The sequence below is a fragment of the Pipistrellus hanaki genome, assembly GCF_964339955.1.
Source record: "Pipistrellus hanaki genome assembly, chromosome: 16".
NCBI classification, from domain to species: Eukaryota; Metazoa; Chordata; class Mammalia; order Chiroptera; family Vespertilionidae; genus Pipistrellus; species Pipistrellus hanaki.
Window position 1 is genome coordinate 34,950,580 of NC_140518.1, and position 22,975 is coordinate 34,973,554.

General features: G+C 54.6%; 1 protein-coding gene across 2 annotated transcripts in view; it reads left to right on the plus strand.

Moving 5' to 3' along the window:
• SPNS3 (SPNS lysolipid transporter 3, sphingosine-1-phosphate (putative)) overlaps positions 1–22,975 on the plus strand; it is a 47,136-nt gene that overhangs the window by 22,933 nt on the left and 1,228 nt on the right. The window contains exons 9-11 of one of the 2 annotated variants that reach the window (XM_084861783.1): positions 15,325–15,390; positions 21,892–21,990; positions 22,128–22,305. In XM_084861783.1, the coding sequence (XP_084717909.1) occupies positions 15,325–15,390; positions 21,892–21,990; positions 22,128–22,305 (343 nt within the window). The remainder of the gene's footprint in view (positions 1–15,324; positions 15,391–21,891; positions 21,991–22,127; positions 22,306–22,975) is intronic. The other variant, XM_084861784.1, reaches the window with a different exon arrangement.

The following is a 22,975-nucleotide window of genomic DNA, read 5'->3' on the forward strand; positions in this document are numbered from 1 at the left end:
CGGGGACAAGGGCTGCAGTTGTATGTAGTATAACCAGGGAGACCTCCCTGAGAAGGAGGGGGTGAAGGAGTGGATTATGTGGCTGTTTTGGGGAACAGTTTTCCAGGCAGAGGAAACAGGAACTGTAAAACCCCTGAGGAAGGAGTGTACCTGGTGGATTCCAGGAGCAGCAAGACACTGTGGTTAGTGTGGAGAGAGGGAAGGGAGAGAGGGAGAAGAGGACAAAAAGTTGAGGGGCCGGATTATGTAGGGCCTCATGGGTACTAGGTGGGATCTGCTTTTACTGAGAGTGAGTCAGGGTTTTGTGTTGAGGAGTGGGAGATCTGGCTTGTGTCTTCTGCATCAATTGAGATGATTGTGTTGTTTGTCCTTTATTCCATTGATACGGTGTATTACATTGAATGATAGTTTTGTGTAGCCAACCTTGCATTCCTGGGATAAATCCTGTCTTGACTATGGTGTGCTGTCGGCCCTCCATAGCCATGGGTTCTACATCCAGGAATCAACCAATCTCAGATAGAAAATAACTGGAAAAAAAGGAAATTATGTTGTTGCTGACTTGTACTATATTAAGCCTACAGTGGTTGTGTCTATACTAAAATGTACTTTTTTTGGTCATCATTCCCTAAACAATAATCTATAACCATTATTTACATAGTATTTCCATTCTGTTGGGTATTATAAGTACTCTACAGATGATTTAAAGTATTCAGGAGGATGCATCTAGGTCATATCCAAATACTGCACACTTTTTTTTATTTTAATAAAAAAAATACATATATTTAATTAATTTCAGAGAGGAGAGGAGAGAGGGAGAGAGAGAGAGAAACATCAATAATGAGAGAGAATCCTTGATCAATTGCCTCCTGCACACCCCCTACTTCGGAGTGAGTCTGCAACCCGGGCATGTGCCGTTGACCAGAATCGAACCCAGGACCCTTTCAGTCCTCAGGCCAATGCTCTATCCACTGAGCCAAACTGGCTAGGGCTACTACACCATTTAATACAAGGAACTTGAGCATTCATGGATTGTGGTGTCCTTAGGAGCCCTGGAACCAATCCCCCTCCGATTCTGAGGACAACTGTATAAATCATTCTTATGTGATGCTGAATTCGGCTTGGTAGTGTTTGTGGAGGATGTCTGTACCTAGTGTATTCATTAGGAATATTGGTCTGTAGCTTTCTTGGTAATGGCATCCTAGAAGGAGTTGACAAGTGTTTCTTCCCCTTCTATTATTTTGGAAGGGTTTGTGAAGGGCTGTGTTAATCCATCTTGCTAGAATCCATCAGTGAAGCCATCTGGTTCTGGGCTTTTGTTTGTGAGAAGTTTTTGATCACTGACTAAATATTTATTTCTTTTAGGTCAATTAAGACTTTTTATTTCCTTTTAAGTCAGTTTTGGTAGTTTGGGTCTTTCCAGAAATTTTTACATTTCACTTAGATTATCTAACTTGTGGCATATACCTGTTCATAGTATTCCCTTATGATCCTTCACATTTCTGTAAGGTCACAGTAGTAACGGTCCCTCTTTTGTTCTTGATTTTAGTCATTTGAGTTTTCACTTACTTTTTTCTTGGCCAGGTTGACTAAAGACTTGTCTGTTTTGCTGCCAACTTTTGGTTTTATTGATTCTTTATTGTTTTTCTGTAATTGGCTTGTGTCTAATAGAATCAATCTGGTTTCTCAGTGGAGAATAGACTTGGGGGACAAGGGCAGAAACAGAGAGAAGAGTTAGACTACTGCCATAGCCAGGTGAGAAGTTATGGGGCTTGACCAGTGTGGAAGGAGTGGAGGTGATGAGAAATGGTTGGGTTACAGATAGTTTTTGAAGGCAGAGCTGTCAGAATTTCCTGAAGGACTCAATGTGGTGTGAAAAAGAAAGAAAAGTCAAAGGTGAGTTCTAAAATATTGGCCTGAGCAGGTGGCAGAAGGGAGGTGCCATTAACAGAGACAGTAAAGGGGACAGGAACAGCATGGTTTCGTATATTCTGAGTTTGTGGTGGGAGGTCAACATCCAAGTGGAGGTATAGTGGAGAGTTGGATACAGGAGTCTAGAGTCCAAGGGGCATGACATCACCCCTGAAACTTCAGTGGGCGGACCTGGCTGCAGCCCACGATGACGGATGTCATTAGATTTGAAGAATTTGTGAGGGTCCACATCAGAAAGGCGTCTAATGGGGCTGAGGAATTGGCTGATGTTGAACTTCAAAATAGGCAGGGTCACTTGAATCTCTTTCCTCCATCCACTTATCCCTTGTGCTCAGATTCCAGGAACCAATGTTCTTGCACTGTCTCTGCAAGTCCTCAGAAAACAGAGGGGCCCCAAGATCTGCTTGGGAAGAGCCCGTGGGAATTTGGACACGTGTGTCAGTGTGTGTATGCATCTACGTGTGAATATATTCAAGTTTGTGAATGTGAGTGCTGATGTGTGCTCTGGTGTGTTCAACTTTTGTATACCTGTACAGTCATACTTCATGGGTATTGCATGTAAATGTGTATTCATTCTATATGTACACGGTGTGTATGAGTGAGTCCATGTGTGCCATTTTGTATATATGTTGGTGCATGTGTGTGCATGTACATGTGTCAGGGCATGCAGATAATTGTGTGGGACACATGTGCATATGTGAGTGTGCACATGTGTGTCTGCAGCTGAGTATAGTTTTTCTACTGCTTTTGTGGCTGTAGCTGCACCATGTGTCTGCCCCTAAATTCCCTGATGTGGGGGCCAAATCGTGCTGTATGTTTCATGGCCATGAGCTGTCCTGAGCTTGTACAGTCTGGTCTGGTCTGGTCTGGTCTGGGACCTTCCCTGGGGGAGCTCACGCCCAGTGGCCCACCTGCTGGCACAGGGACTTCCACCTCTTCCCTCCTTCCAGTCCCCTTGGCACGGGAAGTGGGCTTTTTTGGCTGTTAATTGGGATCCAGACATGCACAGCAGGTCTTGGCTCACACCTTCTTCTTTGGCCTTCTTCCCAAAGCAGCTGCCCTTCAGAGGAGAAGGGGTTTGGACTCAGAGGAGGGACGGAGCCCCATGCCAGGCTCCACCGTCGCTGGCCTGGTTGCTGGAGGACATGGCTGAACTCAAGCAACCCCTGTGGGTGGGTGGGCTGTGCGGTCCAGATGGGAGGGCAGGAGTGGGGGGATGGGAACGAGCGTGCATCGAGATGCCTGCAAGACCTGGATGTCATTCCCAAGACTTCGTTTACTAGCTGTGTGAGCTAGGGCAAGACCATGGCCCTGCTGTGCCTCCGTTTTCTCAGCTATAAAATGGGAGCACGCGTACTCACCTCTTGGCTTCCTTAGGGGGCTAACTGAACGTCTGTGCTTGTTCCAGTGACTATGGCTGTGGTAACTTAAAACTATACTTGGTCATTTAAAACAGCCCAAACACATTTGCTCACCAATTTGCAGTGTGGACCAAGTTGGGCTGTGTGGATCATTTACGTTTTTTCCACTGAGGGTTCAGTAGGCAGGATGGGGTTGGGGGCTGGATCAGCGAGGGCTGGGCCGCCTGGGCTGATGCTGAGGCCGCAGCTGGAAGGATTGGCTGGAACACCTGCCCGTGGCCTTTCCACGTGGCCCGGGCTTCCTCAGAGCATGTGGCCGGGTTCCAAGGACCAGCATCCTGAGAGCCGGAGCCAGATGAAGCCATATTGCCTTTCCTGACCTGCCCTTGAAAGTTACATAGCGACACTTTCAAGGCATTCAGCTCTTTGCTGGATCCACAACTTCTCACTTGGATTTCAGGGGAGAGGACATAGATTCCGTCTTGACGTGGACTGACAGAGATCTTAAAGGGCACGTGGAAATATGACGGCGGGTGTTTGGGGTAAATACAATCTGCCCCCATGCCCCCAGGGCTCCTCCTGCACAGTGGTCTGGGTCCTGTACTGTGGGAAACAGTGTCTGGGCACACGGCCCTGAGGCACCCACCAATGTGGGCCAGCAGGTGTCTAATTCCACGCTGCTCTTTTGGTCTCATAGGTGAGAAGCCTTGGGGTTCAGTCTTCATCCTCAACCCCCACGGGGCCCCCTGGGCCGAGGGAGCAGGGCCCTGGAGGGGCAGAGCCAAGGCCATGGGGAGGTGGCTGGAGGAGCTGCAATGTCCACTCACTTACCAAGTATTTCCCAAGCACCTCCTGTGCGTCAGGCTCTGTTTCCGTTCTGGGAATACAACATTGAACAAAGCAGGCGAAAATATGTGTGCAATGAAATGAAGATGCAAAATAAGTGGCATGTTCAATGGGGATGAGCTCTGTGGACAAGAACGGAGCAGGGAAAGGGGACCAGCAGAGGGACAGGGGCAGTGCAAGGCGGTCAGAGAGCCCTCACTGAGATGGTGACAGGTCCGTAGTCACTCGAAGCAACGAGGGAGGGGCCGTGAGAGCTCGGGGTGGAGTGGGGAAGAGCATTCGGCACAGAGGGAACGGAGTGCCAAGGCCAGGAAGGGGAAAGCACGGCTGGTGCGTCTGAGGAAACGTGGTTGGAACGGGGTGAGCCAGGGAAGAGCAGGGGACATGGTGAGGTCAGAGGTCATGGCAGTGGGGATGCCGGTTGCCTAGGGCCCTGTGCATTGATGATGACTTTGGCTTCAAGTTTAAGCGAAATGGGAAGCCATTAGAGGGTGTCTAGCACAGATGAAACGGTCAGATTTATGGGTGTACCAGTGATCTGTGGCTGTATAACAAATCGCCCCAAACTTAGTGGCTTAAAAGAGAGATTTATTATTTCCTGCGATTCTGTGGGCGGGCGGGACAGTTTCAATGCGGGTGCTCACACCAGTGGCTCTCTTTACCCGGAGGACGGGCTGGGCTGGCCTGTGCAAGCTGGCCTCACTCAGGTCTGGCTCTCCGATCCTCACGTGGCCTCTTGTCCTCCACTTGGGATGACCACCTCCTTATGTGGCGGTCCCAGGCAGAAGTGGAAGTGGAAGCTGCAAAGCCCCTTAAGGCCTAGGCCTAGATTAGCTCAGCATCCCTTCTGCTATTTATTTTATTTTAATATAAATATATTTTATTGATATTTTACAGAGAGGAAAGGAGAGGGATAGAGAGTTAGAAACATCCATCAGCTGCCTCCTGCGCGCCCCCTACTGGGGATGTACCCACAACCAAGGTGCACGCTCTTGACCGGAATCGAACCCGGGACCCTTCAGTCCGCAGGCTGGTGCTCTATCCACTGAGCCACATAGGTCAGGACGCTTCTGTTATTTAGTAGTCAAAGCAAGGCGAAAGGCCAGCCCAATTTCACCACGGGAGGGCGCTATGCAAGAGTATGACCGCCAAGAAGCATGATTAATTGGGGGTCATTTTGTAAGATCTACCACGTGGTGTAACAGGGTCTCTCTGGCTCCTGTGCTGACTGACAGTAGAAAGAAAGGAGACAGAGACAGAAACAGGGAAAGGAGTCCGGAGGCCTTTCAACAATACAGGCGAGAGAGGCTTGTGGCTGGGACCAGAGCCGTTATGAAGGAGGTGTGGAGAAGTGGTCAGATTCTGGCATATTCTGAGGTGGAATCCGCAGGATTTCCTGACAGGTTGGGTGTGGTGTAGGAGGGAGAGGGAGGAGTAGAGGTCGACTCCAGGGGCTTTGGCCCCAGCAATCGGAAGTATGGACTTGGCATTGACTGCGATGGAGCAAACGGAGGGAGGAGCAGTTTGTTTTGTTTTTGTTTCAGAGGGGGTGAAATTAGGAATTCAATTTTAGACATGTTAAATTTAAGATGCCTCTTAGGGCAGTCATCTGGAAATGTTAAGAGGCAGTTAGATATATATGAGTCTGGAGTTCAGGAGAGAGGTCTAGACTGGTTATTTAAAGCCGCGAGGTGGAATGAGATCATCCAGGGAGGGAGCATCCAGGCCGGAGAAGAGGACCATGAATTGAGCTCCAGGGCACGCCACGTGTCAAGGCTGTGGAGGCATCAAGCGTGGAGACCAACAGTTCAGTCTACCACTCGGCACCCTAGGACCTTTACGTTTTAAAAAAATATATATTTTATTGTTTTTTTACAGAGAGGAAGGAAGAGGGATAGAGAGTTAGAAACATCAATGAGAGAGAAATATCGATCAGCTGCCTCCTGCACACCGCTTACTGGGGATGTGCCCTCAACCCAGGTACATGCCCTTGACCAGAATCGAACCTGGGATCCTTGAGTCCACAGGCCGACGCTCTATCCACTGAGCCAAGTCAGTCAGGACGGACCTTTGCGTTTTTAATTGAGAGAAATTAAAAAACAAAACAAAAGCAAAAGCAGAAAAGGGCAATTTGATCCATATCCTCATCTTTCAGAATTAGCAACTCTCAACATCTTGGCCTATTTGCTTCCACTTTTGTTATGTAATTAGGTGACTGTCAGGCTATGCATGTGACGCAGATTTATTTACTCATTTATTTTTTGTTAATCCTCACCCAAGGATATTTTTTCCATTGATTTTTAGATTGAGTGAAAGGGAGGTACGGAGTGGGAGACAGAGAGAGAAACATTGATGTGAGAGACACGTCTAGTGCCTCCCTGACCTGGCCGGGGATTGAACCTACAACCCAGACCCTAAATCGAACACTCGACCCTCCCCCTCAGTTGCGTAGGCAGATGTTCTAATCCCTGAGCAACGCCGGCCAGGACCCAGCCTCCTGATTGTTGTTAGTTATATTATTAGTTTTACTTTTTCTAGATGTAGAACACCCACAGTCTGTTCTGCAAGCATAATCCTTCTGGCTGTTTGACAGCAGCCCCAGATTTAAATAGATGCAATGCTCACTATCAGTCCCTTTGCATACATCCTCCACGCCTGAGCTCTTTATTTTGCTTCTTCTCCTAACCCGGTAGATTTATAAGGTTAAGTAGTTTCATTCATTCCCCCTCCTCCCACGTCCCCCCAGAAAGGCTAGAGAGAGTGTGCTCCTTTGGTGCATTCATGTTTGAGACTGTCTTCTCCTTTCGACAGCGTCGAAGTGGGTATTCACTCCTGGCTCACATTTTCTTCCCCTCATTCCTTTGCAAACATTCGCTCCGCTGCCTTTTGGCATCAAATGTTGCTATGGAGAATGAAGTTAGCCTGATTTTTTAAAAATCCTTAATGTTGAGTCACTTTTTCCATCTGGATATCTGAAGACTTTATTATTCATTCCTGAAATTCAATAGCTTAGCTAGGATATGAGTTATCTCTTGCTGTGGAACAAACCACCCCAAAACTTAGCCATGGAAGACAACACGCATTTATCACCTCTGTTTCTGTGGGTCAGGAATCCAGGCACAGCCTAGCGGGGCCCTCTGGTTCACCGTCTCTTACAGACTGCTGTCAAGGCAAGGGAGAGAAAACAGAAGGCACCTTAGGAATCATGTCGGAAGATGCTTACCATGGCTAGGCTGTGTCTCAATGGTAAATATCCTATATAGTGGTCGGCAAACTCATTATATCAACAGTACAACGATTGACATTTCTTTGGAGAGCCAAATTTTTTAAACTTAAACGTCTTCTAACGCCACTTCTTCAACATAGACTCGCCCAGGCCGTGGTATTTTGTGGAAGAGCCACACTCAAGGGGCCAAAGAGTCGCATGTGGCTCGTGAGCCTCGGTTTGCTGACCACTGTCCCATAGCATAACAAAATCTCTTCCCAATAACATTAATGTTCTCCTTTTTAAAAAATATGTTTTTATTGATTTCAGAGAGAGAGGAGAGAAAGAGAGAAAAACATCAACCATGAGAGAGAATCATTGATCGGCTACTTCCTGCACCCTTCTCCGTTCCCCTATCTCTCCCTCATTGGGGATTGAGTCAGCAACCCGGACATGTGCCAAGACTGGGAGACACACCTCCTGGCTCATAGGTTGCCTCTCAACCACTGAGCCACGCCCAGTCGGGCTTAATAATGTTCGTCTTATCTGAATCAGCGTGGCATATCCTCCTTCCCCATTTCAGCTCTTTGAGTAGTTCTTATGTTTTTGGGTTGTGTCGACTCCAGGGCTGGGCCTAGGGTGAGGCACCAAGGCACTGAGGACACATAATTTCGGGAGGCGCTCCCTCTCAGGTGTTGGCCCTGCCGGGGTGCCCCCAGAGAGGCAGCAGCTCCTTAAGTCCGGTGCCTTGGGTGCTGGCTCCAGTCCCAGCCCTGAGCACATCCACGTGTCTTCCATATCATTCACTTCTCTCTCACGTGTCCTTCTCTTTGTGTTTGAAAAAAATCACTCGGCAGTGAGATTATATCAAGCCTTTTCTTTATATCAGTAAGTCTTTTATTAATGCCTATTCTGTTTCTAACTGTTTATAATGTGTTTGTTCTGTAATAATGTTGTTTTCTGTTTTGCAGCCCCCTCCCCAATTTATTTCCTTAGGTCTGTGATATTCTTTTATGTCTCATCCTATGGGGGTTCATTTCTTTTCTTTCTTTTTTTTGTTTTTTTGTTAAATATATTTTTATTGCTTTTGTACAGAGAGGAAGGGAGAGAGATAGAGAGTTAGAAACATCTATGATGAGAGAGAGTCATCGATCAGCTGCCTCTTGCACACCCCCTACTGGGGATGTGCCCGCAACCAAGGTACATGCCCTTGACCGGAATCGAACCAGGGACCTTTCAGTCCCTAAGCCGACGCTCTATCCATTGAGCAAACCAGTTCAGCCTATGGGGTTCTTTCATCTCTGAGCTCTTTCTTGATTGAATAAACATTCAATCTAGTCTGAAGCAATTATAAGGAATTTTATTCTGCTCCTCATATAACTGTCTTCTAGGTTGGATTCTTTCCCTCCTCCCTGCCTTTCTCTCTCCCTTCCCTTCCCTTCCCTTCCCTTCCTTCCCTCTTCCCTTCCCTTCCCTCTTCCCTTCCCTTCCCTCTTCCCTCTTTCCTTCCCTTCCCTTCCCTTCCCTTCCCTTCCCTTCCCTTCCCCTTCCCTTCCCTTCCCTTCCCTTCCCTTCCCTTCCTCCTTCCCTTCCATTCCCCTTCTCTTCCCTTCCCTCTTCCCTTCCCTTCCCTTCCCTTCCCTTCCTTCCCTTCCCTTCCTCTTCTCTTCCCTCTTCCCTTCCTTCCCTTCCCTTTCCCTTCCCTTCCCTTCCCTTCCTTCCCTTCCCTTCCCTCTTCCCTTCCCTTCCCTCTTCCCTTCCCTTCCCTCTTCCCTTCCCTTCCCTCTTCCCTTCCCTCTTTCCTTCCCTTCCCTTCCCTTCCCTTCCCTTCCCTCTTCCCTTCTCTTCCCTTCCCTTCCCTTCCCTCCCTTCCCTTCCCCCTTCCCTTCCCTTCCATTCCCCCTTCTCTTCCCTTCTCTCTTCCCTTCTCTTCCCTTCCCTTCCCTTCCCTTCCCCGTTCCCCTCCCTTCCCTTCCCTTCCCTTCCCTTCCCTTCCCTTCCCTCTTCTCTTCCCTCTTCCCTTCCCTTCCCTTTCCCCTTCCCTTCCCCGTTCCCTTCCCTTCCCTTCCCTTCCCTTCCCTCTTCTCTTCCCTTCCCTTCCCTTCCCTTCCCTTCCCTTCCCTTCCCTTCTCTTCTCTTCTCTTCCCTTCCCTTCCCTTCCCTGTTCTCTTCCCTCCCTTCCCTTCCTTCCCTCTTCTCTTCCCTCCCTCTTCCCTTCTCTTCCCTTCCCTTCCCTTCCCTTCCCCGTTCCCTTCCCTTCCCTTCCCTTCCCTCTTCTCTTCCCTTCCATTCCCTCTTCTCTTCCCTTCCCTCTTCCCTTCCCTTCCCTTTCCCCTTCTCTTCCCCGTTTCCTTCCCTTCCCTTCCCTTCCCTTCCCTTCCCTTCCCTTCCCTTCCCTTCTCTTCCCTTCCCTTCCTTTCCCTTCCCTTCCCCTCCCCTCCCTTCCCTTCCCTTCCATTCCCTCTTCTCTTCCCTTCCCTCTTCCCTTCCCTTCCCTTCCCTTCCCCCTTCCCTTCCCCATTCCCTTTCCTTCCCTTCCCTTCCCCCTTCCCTTCCCCGTTCCCTTCCCTTCCCTTCCCTTCCCTTCCCCCTCCCCCCTTCCCTTCCCTTCCCCCTTCCCTTCCCTTCCCTTCCCTTCCCTTCCCTTCTTCCCTTCCCTTCCCTTCTTCCCTTCCCTTCCCTTCCCTTCCCTTCCCTTCCCTTCCCTTCCCTTCCCTTCCCTCTTCCCTTCCCTCTTCCCCTCCCTCTTCCCTTCCCTCTTCCCTCCCCTTCCCCCTTCCCCCTTCCCTTTCCCTTTCCCCTCCCTCCGCTTCCTCCTTTTCATTTCTTTCCTTTTCCTTTCCTTTTCTTGTTTCTACTCTCTCTGTGTCTGCTGAGTGCTCTCCCCTAGCTTGGGTCTGGGCAGCTCTGCTCAGATACTGAATTTGCTTTGACGGCCTGTGGGAGACTTTGGTCTTGACTCCTTCCAGCCTTCTCTGTGGCATTCTCTTCTCCAAAGGAGCTTGGTTGGCTGGAGCATTAGGTTTTCTGTCGCCTGAGGGAATTGCAGGGCTCAGGTGAGGCCTGAGGAGCCTTTGTTCCAACACCTGGGCTCCCTGCTTTCCTCGGATTTAGGAAATGCTCTACCACATTCCACCTAATTACTGGGTGCGCCCCCTTCGGGGATGGAGCTGTGCTCTGGCCTTGAGCGGAGTCAGTCACTGGAGCCATTGTTCACTTTCTCCACTGTTACTCCCCCTCTCTCCCCGCGCCCCCCCCCCCCCTCTCCCCCCAGCAGCCTTTGCCTCTGGTTCTCAGCCAAGAGCAGGGACTTAGGATCCTTCCGCTATTTCGCTCCCATAAGGGGATTTTGGAGAACTCTACGCTCTACTCTAGTTCAGAATTGTGTTTGTTTTTCCCCTTGTCTGCCAATACTTAATGTTTGTCTCATGAAGTTTTGTTCTTTGGTGAAAAACAACATTTTTCTGAGTTACTATTTTTTCCTTTCGGGGGGAAGGGAAGTCCGGGTTGCAATGTCAGCCTTCCACCTTCACACAGGAGCTGCCCAGGTGACCTGTGAGGCCCCTTCCAGCCCAAACTAGATCATGGCTCCGAGTTCCCTACTTGCCCAAGGAGGGATGTGTCCACCACCACCCAGGACCGAGCCAGCTTGGCAGTGCCCGAGGCCTTTCCATCCATTCTGTCCTGAGCTTTGAGGACTCCTGAGCAAGGACCAGGATGCCCACAGGGGCTTGTGAAGCGGCTGGTGAGGATGTGCCCGGACGAGTGCCCACCACAGCCCTAGTGAGGGTCAGCTAAGGGTTTTTCTCTCTGGCCCATGGTGGTGGGGCCAGATAGCTGGGCCATGCCAGTGCTCAAGCTCGGCGGGGGGTGAGGGTGTGTGTATCTCTTACAATTTAGCCCTTGAGGGGCTTCGTGAATAAGCCCTTTTCCTCTTGCATCTTGGGCTGGAGCAACCGGACCTGCCAGGGGCTTCCTCAGAGGGACTGCAGAGACCCACCGGCCCTTCCTCCGAAGGCCCCACTTCCCTGCCAAGATCTAGCAGGTGCCTCTTCTTGGATGGTCAGCAGAGCCCACCTGGAGAGCCCACAGTCTCACGCCCCACCTGCCTGCCTATCAGGCTGCGGGCTGCTGCTGGCCCCTGGGAAACAGGTGGTGCCCTTGTGCCCTGAAGCCAGTCCCTGCAATTACAGGTTGGCAGGCCCAGGGGCGAGGTGTGCCAGCCAGCACGGCAGCTTGCTGGCAGCCAGTCTGTGCCTGGGGCCTGACTGGGCCAGCCACGCGGCGAGAGGAGCTGATCCATGAGAGGAGAGGATTGGGTCTTAGCTCTGTCCCCGTCTCCACGGGCCCACGGGAGATGTCTGCATCTCGCTTCCTGGCGGGGCCTAGAATCCGTTCTTTGCAGGTCAGAGGTCAGATACTGCCCAATTGTAAGACTGAGGTGGGCCAAGGTGAAGACACTGCCCACCACCCCATAGGGACTGAGCCTTCTCTGGGCAGGGGCTTCCTCTCTCCTTCCGCTCCCCTGCCTCCCTGTGCGTACAGGTGTGCCCGTAGAGGGGTGTGTGTGTGTGTGTGTGAAGGTATGAGTGTATGCATGTCCATGAGCATGAGTGTGAGGGCATGAGCATGTTTGTGTACATGCATATCTGTAGGTGCCCATGTGATTGTATGTGCTGTCCATGTTATGAGACCACAAGCATGCACATGCACATGCTAGGCTGTTTTTCACCAAGTGAGCATGTACCAGTGTTCACAGCCATCTTCTACTTGGTTGATGCTTTCGCCACCAGAGTTTTAATGCCATTCATGTTACCTGCATATGTGTGTTCTTGGGATGCATGAGTTTTGTGTGTGTCCCAGGTTATGAGTGTCCATGTATGTGTGCATATGTGAGATAGTGCACGTGTGCTAAAGCTTGTGTACACATGTGTGAGGTCTTGCACACGCATGTATCTGTGTGTGCTTGTGTGCCTGCATCACAGTGTGAGTGTGTGTGTGTGTGTGTGTGTGAGTGTGTGTGTGAGTGTGTGTGTGAGTGTGTGTGTGCCCGCCTCTGTGGTGGGGTGATAAGGCCAGGGCGAGTAATCAGGGGGGAATCCTCTGGAGTCTGAAATGGGAAAGGCCAGAGGCTGAGGGGCAACACGGTTCTCAGGCTCCAGGCAGCGTTCCCAGGCCCTGTCACCCAGGGGGACTCAGTCCGGGTGCAGGGAGCAAGCTCAAGTGATGAGGGGACAAGGGCAGAATCCCATTTCCCTTTTGGAAGTCCCCTCCGGCGCTGGGGCGGGGTGGGGGGCCTGGGAAACTGGTACGGAGGAGGGAGAGGGAGGCCTGGACCGGGCCAGCCGCAGTGGGCGAGAGGGACGGCGATTGGAGGGACATTTAGGATGCAGAATGGACAGGACTCAGTGACTGGAGGGCTGTGAGGGGGAGCAGGGTATGGGGGACCCCCCCCTTCTCTCCCTGTGTGTGGCCTGAGTGATGGGGTACAACAGGCTTTCCCAGAGAGCAGCTTTGGGGCTCACTGGTGGCCATCTGACTGGGGCCTATGTCCTGGCTGGATTATCCAGTGAGGACAGCGATGGGGGCTCCACAGGAGACAACACATTTGGGGGGACCTGGCCAGTGAGAGGAGCCTGTGGCCGCCTGGGAGAGGGTGTCCAGGAGGCGCCGGTCTGTGGGGCTGAGGCAACCACGTAGGAGTAGCCTCAGACAGTCGGCAGCCCACAGCCCTTTCTCAGTTTTAATTGAGGAACCAGAGTCTGGCCTGGGGACGGAGCCTCTGAGCTCTCAGACCCACGTTGCACGCAGCCTGTGGGAACACGCAGTGCCCGGCGAGGGTCCCGGCTTTAGAAGCACAGGCTGGAGGCACCTGGCAGAGCACCTGGGCCACCCGATTGCTGCCTGGTTGGGGAAACCAAGGCCCAGAAGGTGCCCTCCCTAGGGCAGCCCGGCCTGGCAGGGTGGGGCCGGCCCATCCACGGTGAGGACACGCCCTCTGTTGGAGGCCCTTCCTGGAGCAGCTGTCTCAGGAGACTGTAATTGTGGGGTTGGGGAGGCGGCTTCTAGAGGCCTTTGCCCCTCCAGCCGCTGCGGAGAGAGGATTTGGCGGCTTGGGGCCGGTTTCCAGGTGTGTCAGGAAACCTGGCATCCTCGGTGGCTGTGTTCAGCCTAAATGGCCCATTGTGGCTGCAGCCTCCCTCTGATCTGCTCTATTCTGGACCCGGGCCCCGCCCTGCCCCAGCTGGAGGAAGGAAAAGGTGTATTTCAGCATGTCCTGTGGCTGTGAGGGGGCAGGGAGAGGCAGAGGGACGGTGCCAGGGCGGGTGCCTGCCACCAGCTGGAGGTGGTATCCAGGTGGAGGGTCTGGAATGTGAGGGGAGGTGGCTGGGAGCCCAGCCCAGGCTTTCATGTGGCCTCAGGAGGCTGGGGGGACAAATCCTGTCTGCGGCCTGATCGGGGACAAATCCTGTCTGCGGCCTGCCGGGGCCTCGCCCGAGACCTGCCTCCCAGGAGGTCTGCCCCCCACCCTGTGGGTGCCCAGCCCTTTGCCTAGGCCCAGAGGGAGACCCGCCCTGGCCTCAGGGTTCCCGAGTTCCGGTGCAGAGAGGACCAGGGCCTGGTTAGTCCAGAGAACACACATAGCTGCTCCCCCTCCTCGGTGGGTTCTGCCCTGTCCCCACACGGGGCCATACTCCTGCCTGCCCAGCCTGGCGCATGCGTGCCAGCTTCTCTGCCTCTGCTCCAGTGGGTCCTCTGCCTCCTTCTCAGCTCACTCCGATCATGCCCATCCTCCAGGGCTTTGCTCAGCGCCACCTCCACTTGGGGCCCTGCCCGTCCTGGGCTTCCCTCTGCTTCTCTCCTGCCAGCTTTGCTGGGCACGGTGGCTGCTGAGGCCTCTGTGGAGCCTCCCTCCCTGCCCCTCAGCTTCCTGTTCCTCACCTGGCACAGGGCCAGCCACAGGGGCGAGGGGCCTGCCAGAAAGGGCTTTGCTGTGTGACCTTGGGCTTGAGCCTCCTCACCAGTGAACTAGGTGTAATGCTATCTATCTTAGGAGGTGGCTGCGAGGTTAGGTGGATGACCAGATTGGCCATGCCTGGCACACAGTAGGTGTGTGTGCAGGCCGTGAGCCCTGGGCTTCTCTGCTCTGGGTGCTCACCGGCCTTTGGAAGCCGGAGCCCGGGCTGCCCAGGGCACAGCCCCGTGACTCCGGGAATGGCGGATTCCACCCCAGCAATAAGCTCTTGGAAGCTCTGAGAAATAAGACTTCTTTTCTCCTTCTTGCTGCCTCATTAAGCTCTTCTTGAGTGAGTGGAATGAGGATTGTCCTAATCCTTTGGCACGAGGAGGGGGTGAGGGAGCTGGGAGAGACAGGCCGAGGTGGCCTCCTGTTGCCAGCAGACACTGGGGTGGGGGTGGGGTGGGACACACAATAGGCACCCGGCAGTGGAGCAGAGAGGAGGCAAGGCTCCTCTCCCAGCCTGCTGTCCTGCCTCTCAGGGTGGCCTGGAAGTCCTGGCTGCCTCCCTCCTGCTGGGGCCCAGGGGTGGCCTCAGTGCTAGCCCCGGGAGCTGCCCATGAGGGAGAGCTCTGTTCCCAGACCCGGGGCCCGGCCTCCCCTCTGGGTCATGGCTGCCAGCCTGCCCCATGGGGATGGCCACCCACCCTTGAGGCTGTGGAAGAGGAAATAGTTCCAGACTCAGCCATCCCAATACGTCTTCTTTTTAAAAAAATTAATATATCTTTATTCATTTCAGGAAGGAAGGGAAAGGGAGAGAAAGAGAGAAACATCGATGATGAGAGAGAATCACCGATTGGCTGTCTCCTGCATGCCCCTCTCTGGAGGTTGAGCTCATCCCAATAAGTCTCGATGGGCCTTCCTCTGTGCAGCCTCCGTCTCCCTCTCTGCAGCGGGAGGAGCCATTGCTCGGAGGGGCAGGTGAGGGGGTCCAGGGGCCTCACCCGCCTGCCCTTTGTCCACAGGTGTTCCTGGCCCTCGGGGAGCTGCTTCTGTCCTGCAACTGGGCAGTGGTTGCTGATATCCTGCTGGTAGGTGTGGGGGTCAGAGCGGGGGCTGGCCTTGGGGCCCTTTGAGCAGGGGCAGCTGGCATCTGCCTCCCTCAGGCTGGACCTCTGCTGTTCGTGGCCTGGCCGTTGGGAGGGAGACCTCGGGGTAGGGAACCGAGGTCACTGAATAGTTTCTGTGGGTCATGGGCTTCCCTGACACTCCTAAGTGCCTCCTCTATCGCCCCCATTTTGCAGATGAGCAAATGGAGGCTCGGAGAGGGCAGGGCCCGGATGGAGGGCACACAGCACGCCAAGGCACTTGGCCGGAACTGGAGCCCAGGCTTTTTGACTCCAGGGCTCTCTTCCGCCCAACCTCTTTCTCGACGGCGCTGCTTTTCAACCGGCAGGCTCCGTGGCCTCCCCTCTGGGCTTGTAGATGGGGGTGTTGGTCTTCAGGGCTTTGGCCTCTGAGCCCAGGCGGGTCTGGGCCACCACACTGCCATGGCAGGGGCTGTAACGAGGCCTGATGCTGTCCTGACCACATCCCTCTGCGAGGTCCAGGGACTCCCTCCTTCCCAGTCTCCCTTCGTCCTTCTCGGAGATGTGCAGGGAAGGGCTTTGAGCACCGAAGGGCTGTGCCCTCGTGGATAACCAAGAGCCCTCTTCCCTGGGCACGGGGGATCGGAGCAGCTTGGCTGAGAGCTGTCCTGAGGATGGGGCGGCCGGGGCACGGGCTCGGATTCAGGAAACGGACCTGGGTTTCAGCCCTGCTGCTGTCCCTCAAGGCTGTCTGACCTGGGCAAGTCACTGTGTGCTCCTGAGCCTGGGTTTCCCTGCATGGCAAGTGGGGATGGACACGCCCTACGGGTTATTGTGAGGGTGGCATGAGATGGCATGTGTGAAGCTTTGCCCACCGGCTGGCACGGAGAATGCTGGCCGGGGTTCTGAGAGCAGTTCAGAGGTCCCCACTTTCTCATCGTCCACCTCCCAGAGATAACCTGGCTCCTAGAATCTGGTTCGAAAGGGCCGTGGGGAAGTGCAGCCATTGAATCAGCCGCCGGGGCCCGCTGGACCGCTGCTGCCGAAGGGGTGCTCACTCCTGATCCTCCCGGGGCCCGGGCTCAGCGGTGCGGACGGGCCTGCGGGCTCTTTGGCTCCGGGTGGGTGTATCAGCTGCAGGGCGGGCGGGTCTTCTCTCCTCTCTCCAGACAGGGGGCCTGGGCTCCCGCCCAAACTCAGCTACAGACCTGCCGAACGGCCTCGGGCCTCAGTTTCCCTGTCTGTAAAAAGGGGTAATCACACAGGCCTGGCGGGGTACGCGAGGGAGAGCCCTGCGGGTGGATGGGAAAGCAGGAACGTGCTGGCAGGCGTGTTCCTTGTAGAATTGCCCACTCTCAGGCACGGAGAGCTGCCCCTGACCCCACATAGCTGTTCTCCCAGGCGGTTCAGGGGGAGCTGCAACCTGCCCCCCGCAGCGCCCTGGCCTGCCCCCCCCCCGTCCCCTGCAGTGCTGCTCCCTTTTCCGGGTGACAGCGCCAGAGATATGTGAAGACTGCGCCCAGGGCCCCCCGTGTCTGTGTTCGCAGGAATGATTAACCTGGCCAGGAAGCGCCCGTCGTGGGGCTGTGTGTGCTGGGGGTAGGGACTGGGGGAAGGGAGGGCTAGGGCCTGCTCAGCCATAGTTGGACGCGTCTGGCTCTGCTGGGGAGCTACCCAGGGGGCCGGCTGGCCATGGCCCAGACTCCTGGGTGCTGCCTGGGTCCTTCCCTGGCCCGGAGGCCTCCAGCCCCAAGCTTAGCAAGGCCCACCACCCCGGGAAGGCTTCGTGCCCCCCTCTCCTGCCTCCCCGCCTTCCCGAAGCCCCAGCGAGGACTGCCTTCGGCACTCTGTCGGTGGGAGCTGGGCCAGTGCTCGCGGCGTTGGGAGCTCAGGTCCCTGGCAGAGAGGAAGGGGCCTTGGCCAAGCACAGGTGAGGGGCAGCTGTGGGGAGCCGGTGTGTGGAGAGGAGGAGTAGATGCCAGCTGGGAGCAGGGCGAGGAAGGAGTGGGAGGCGAAGGAGACCGGGAGTGCAGACCAAGGCGGCAGGAAGCTGAGCCCGGGCAGAGACAGGATGGCAGCTGAGTTGGCAGAAGATCCTGGGAAGCTGGTGCTGCTTTTCCGGAGATGGGGCAGGAGCAGGGAGGGGAGCAGGAGGGGAGGGCGAGGGCTGCGGGAAGAGCCTGGATCAGGGCAGGGGCAGGGAGCGTGCGGGGACATGGGTATGGCCGGAGGGTCCCATCTGTGCGCAGGCTCTTGTCCTGAGGCCCAGGTGGTCTCACGGGGCAGGACCCAGGGAGGGAGGAGGCCCCAGGCTATAGGGACAGGTGAGCTGATCCCCGCTACCTCATCCTGTGATTCCTGAGGGCTCCTCAGAGAAGGCCTCCATGTTCGTCCTGCCCCAGGAGCACTGCTCTCTGGTCCGCATATCCACCAATAGGAGAGGCCGGAGTCCCCCGGGGAAAGAGACCTCAGGGCTCTCTGGCCCAGTGGTTCTCGAAGTTCACGATTCATGTTTGGGGAGCTTGTTGCAAATTCAGCTCTGATGCAGTGGGTGTGCATGGGGGCCAGGGACCTGCTTTTCCAATGGATGTTCCATGGGCCCTGACATAGATGTTCCTCACAGCACACCTGGGCCCACTGGTCTGGCACCAGCTCCTCAGTCCGTGAACCCCTCTGCCAAACCTACTAGTGCGGCCCACCCCCTTGTCCACGGCTCTCTGACAGGGCGCTCCCTCCCTGAGCCTTGGGAGACCCCGTCCTGGCTCGTCCTGGTGATGAAAAGGATCTGGCTCCCTCATAGCCAAAACCCACCTCAGACCCACTCCGACAAGCTCCCCCTAGCCCAGCCGGGCCCCCAGGGCACTGCTCCCCGGAAGGCTGCCATTGTGTCTTCCCAGGCGGAGCTCCCAGCTTCCCTGAACCTACTGGTGGCCTCCAGCTCCCTCCCAGCCCTCCTGTCTGTCTGGGCCCCACTTAGGGTGACCCAGAGTCAGCTCACTCCAGCCCAGCCCTGGGGAGGAGGGCAGAGGGGAGCTCACGCCCTCTCCCAGGTCCGTCCTCTGGGGTCTGGAATCCAGCCATGGGACTGGTCTCCCACCTCCCAGCAGATTCCTCCTCCCCCCTGCAGGTTAACCCTCCTGTGCTGATGACCCGGTCCCAGCTCCTCCCTGCTCTGCCTTCTGCTCACACTCCCAGGGGTGTCTGCTCCCATCTCAGGGAGTCCCAGGGTGAGGGCTGAGTGGGGAGCGCAGGAGGCAGGCTGCCAGGGAGTCTGCACCTGGTGGTTGCCGCTCTGACCCTCTGTGGGCCCGTGGCTGGCGCTGGTTATACCCCAGGCTATAAAGGGAATTGCTCCTCTAAGGAGGGGACTAAAAACAGAGGTGTGTTTTTCTCAGAATAGAGTGAGCCAGGGTATTTGGGAACCCAAAAGCCTCTCTCTTCTACAATGACCAGCTGGGCTCTCCAGCAGCTGGCGGGCCCCACCATGGCCCCCTGGCCACATGGAGACGAGGGGGCCCAGAGCAGGCAGGGGGTGGGGGGACCTCCCTCTCTAGCCACTGCCTGGGGCTCCTGGGAGGGGGGGATGGGAGCAGCCTGCCTGGATCTTACTCTGAGGGTCCACCCAGCGCTGGCCCCCGAATGGGCTTCTTTGGACACTCAGGGCCTGGCCTCTAGGAATTCCTGCCCTTTTCCCCAGAACGGCCAGTGAGTAATCACATAATTATGGGGTGAGAAGGAAGCGCTTGGGGAAGGTGCAGAGCCGCGGTCAGTTCCTCCTCAGGCCTGTTGGCAGGTTGCCGTGATGGGTGGGGGCCCCGCTTTCTCAGCACCTGGGAAGAGTGGCTCAGCACCAGTGACCCTAGGACTAGCGGGTCACCCACAAGAGTGACTCCAACTCCTCTGCCCTGCCCACCCACCAGACCCCCTGAGGCTCCCAGTCCCTGGCCTCCTGCTCCCTTTGCTCACACTGTCCCAGGCCTGGAACGCCCCTGCCCAGTCCCTACCAGGTACCTGTTGGCAGGGCTAGGGATGAACCTGTCCTTCTTATCCTTCTCTGTTTCCCAAATGTTCTAGAACAAACACATACATAATCATGAAAAGACTCCTTGCTCCTAGCAGCTGAGTGGCCAGGCACTGGAGGGAGAAGGCCTGGGAGGGAAGCTCAGGCCTGCTGTTTCCTGGCTGGGTGGCCCTGCAAGTTCCTCACCCTTCCTGTGGGAGGTTTCCTCACCGAGAAATGTGGATCATGATCATACCCCCTCATGGCTGGGCTGAATATACATACTACTATGCGTATTACTTTGTATATACCTATACATACACATATACATATATACACACACATACACTGAGTGGCCAGATTATTATGATCTCTGAACGCATAATAACCTGGCCACCCAGTGTGTGTGTGTGTGTGTGTGTGTGTGTGTGTGTGTATTTTAGAGGCCTGGTGCATGAATTCGTGCATGGGTGGGGTCCAGCCAGCCTGCTAGGGGGAGGGGACATGGGAGGTTGGCCAGCCTGCCTGCTGGTCAAACTCCTGGTTGAGGGGACAATTTGCATATTAGCCTTTTATTATATAGGATATACACTGAGTGGCCAGATTATTATGCATTCAGAGGTCATAATAATCTGGCCACTCAGTGTATATTTAAATATATACGCACATATAAATACACACATATATTTCAATATATATGCACATATAAATATGTAATCACATATAAATACGTATATGTACACACATATTTAAGTAACATGCACACAGGAAGCATTCAGTGAATGTTAGTAATTATCCTCATTGGTAAACTCTCTGATGGGTGTGGGACACCTAGATCTCAGGGGGAAGCCTCTGCAGTGGGAAGCTCACTTGTGCCTACTCCGTGGGGACCGTGTGGCTTCTGCTTGAACCCCCGCCCCCAGCCCCTACCACAGCTGTGGGTCCAGGCAGGGTTTTTCCTGGGCCCAGTTTCCAGATCTACTTGATTTATCTAGCAGTCCTCTCTGTGCCTGGTGCCTCGCTGTACCCCAGGCACCCCAGGAGAAATTCGGAGCTTTGCTGCCCAGACAATGGAGGGGTAAGAGGCGGTGGACACAGGAGGATCCGTCCCAGTGGTGGGGATGTGCATTCAGTTAGGGTGCACACAGGGGCCGTGGGAACTCAGGGCGGGCCCCTGAGCTCTGAAAGGCTTCTCCGAGGAGGCGACCCAAAGGTCAGTCCCGAAGGACAAACAGGGATTTGGACACATCCCCCCGCTGGACCAGAGAGGGGAGGCTGGCCAGGCAGAAGGCACAGCATGTTCCGATGTCCGGAGGCATTCTGCCTCCACAGTCCGAGGATGCCTTTCCATCTGATGTCCACAGAAGCCTCCCGGTACCGGGTGAAGGACGCCAAGAGCGTAACCCTTCGTGGAGGTTCTGTTATCATCCCCAGGATGAGGAGACTGAGGCACAGAAAGCAACTTGCCCGAAGTCACACACACATTCTGACTCCAGAACTCATATTCCTAACCTCCCTACCCTCTTCCATGGAGTTGTGTGGGCCTCTCCAGCTAGGCTGCTGTTGGTCTCTGCCCAGTGGGGCTTGAACTTCTTCTTTTAAAAAAAAATATTTTAAAAATATATATTTTATTGATTTTTTTTTTTTTTTTACAGAGAGAAAGGGAGAGAAATAGAGTTAGAAACATCGATGAGAGAGAAACATCAATCAGCTGCCTCCTGCACACCCCCCACAGGGGATGTGCCCACAATCAATGTACATGCCCTTGACCAGAATCGAACCTGGGACCCTTCAGTCCGATACTCTATCCACTGAGCCAAACCGGTTTCGGCTTAAAAAAATTTTTTATTGATTTCAGAGAGGAAGAGAGAGGGTGAGAGAGATAGAAACATCAATGATGAGAGGGAATCATTGATCGTCTGCCTCCTGCATGCCCCACACTGGGGATCGAGCCTGTAACCTGGGCATGTGCCCTTGACTGGAATCCAACTTGGGACCCTTCTGTCCCCTGACCGATGCTCTATCCACTGAGCCAAACCAGCTAAGGTGAGCTTGAACTTCTTGAGAGAAAGGCCCCGCTGACCTTTTTCTGTCCTGCCCAGGCGCCCACCATGCCTGCACCTGGCGGTGTGCCCACTTTCACCCTGGCAGCCTGCACTGCTGCTTCCCGGGCCCCTGAGCTGGAAGGCCCAGCCCACCTCTGTTGTCACAGCCATGCCTTGTCCCTGCTAGTTTAAGAGCAAACCTTCAAGAGGGGTGGCCTCATCAAGGCCCTTGGCACCCCCATCCTGGGAGACCTGGGAGTCCTCCTGAACCTCGGTGGGGCCTGCCATTTGGTGGTGGGGCTTTAGGCACTGGGGTCATTGACTCCCTCTCGCCATATTCCCTGGCCAGCCTGTCACACCTCCGGTTCTTGGCAGGAGAGAAGCAGGGGGTGAGCAGGAGGGGGCACCCCCTCCCTGCCCTCGCCCAGAGAGCTGCCCTGCTGCTCCTGTGTTTTACAGTCAGTGGTGCTGCCCAAGTGCCGGGGCACGGCAGAGGCGCTTCAGATCACAGTGGGCCACGTCCTCGGAGATGCCAGCAGCCCCTATCTCATCGGACTGGTAAGGCCAGGATGTGGCTGGGCTGCAGGCGGGCCCGAGTGTGTGTGTGAGGTGGGGAAGGTCTGGGGCGGAAATGCTTGTGATAAGGCCTGCGAGCTGGCCTGGGGGGCCTGCAGACCAGCCTCCCTTCTCTGCAGATCTCCAGTGTCCTGCGGGCCAGACGCCCCGACACCTACCTGCAGCGCTTCCTCAGCCTTCAGCAGAGCTTCCTGTGCTGTGCTTTCGCCGTCGTCCTCGGGGGCGGCTGCTTCCTGCAGGTTGCACTGCACCTGGAGGAAGACCAGGCCCAGGCCCAGGCCCAGCAGCCTGGCTCAGGTACCTCCACTCCCCTCCCCCATGCCAGGCTCAGGGCTGACCCCCACGGGAGCAAGGAGCACCAGCCACCTCTTGAGCTCCTGGCCAGTTTATTTGTTCATTCATCATTCATTCATTCATCATTCATTCATTCATTCAAAAATAGTTATTATGCCCTTACTATGTGCCAGGCAAGGTTGTAGGCGCTGGCGAGTGAATGCCAAGTTCTCATGGAGCTGATGCTCTAGAAGGCAGAGATTCATGCAACAAACCAAAAAGGGCAAAAGATGGAGTGTGTCTAAGGTGATAAGTGCTACGGAGAGACATTAAGCAGGAAAAGTGGGTGGAGAGGAACAGGTAGGGGCAGTTTATTTTTATTTATTTATCTTTTAAAGGAATTTTAAAAAATATATATTTTATTGATTTTTTCACAGAGAGAAAGAGAGAGGGATAGAGATTCCGAAGCATTGATGAGAGAGAATCATCGATCAGCTGCCTCCTGCACACCCCCTACTTGGGGAATGTGCCCGCAACCAAGGTACATGCCCCTGACCGGAATGGAATCTGGGACCCTTCAGTCCATAGGCCGACGCTCTATCCACTGAGCCAAACCGGTTTCGGCTAGGTAGGGGCAGCTTAAATTCTTCAATAAGGATGGTGAGGGAGGTCCTCACCGCACAGGTGACAGTGG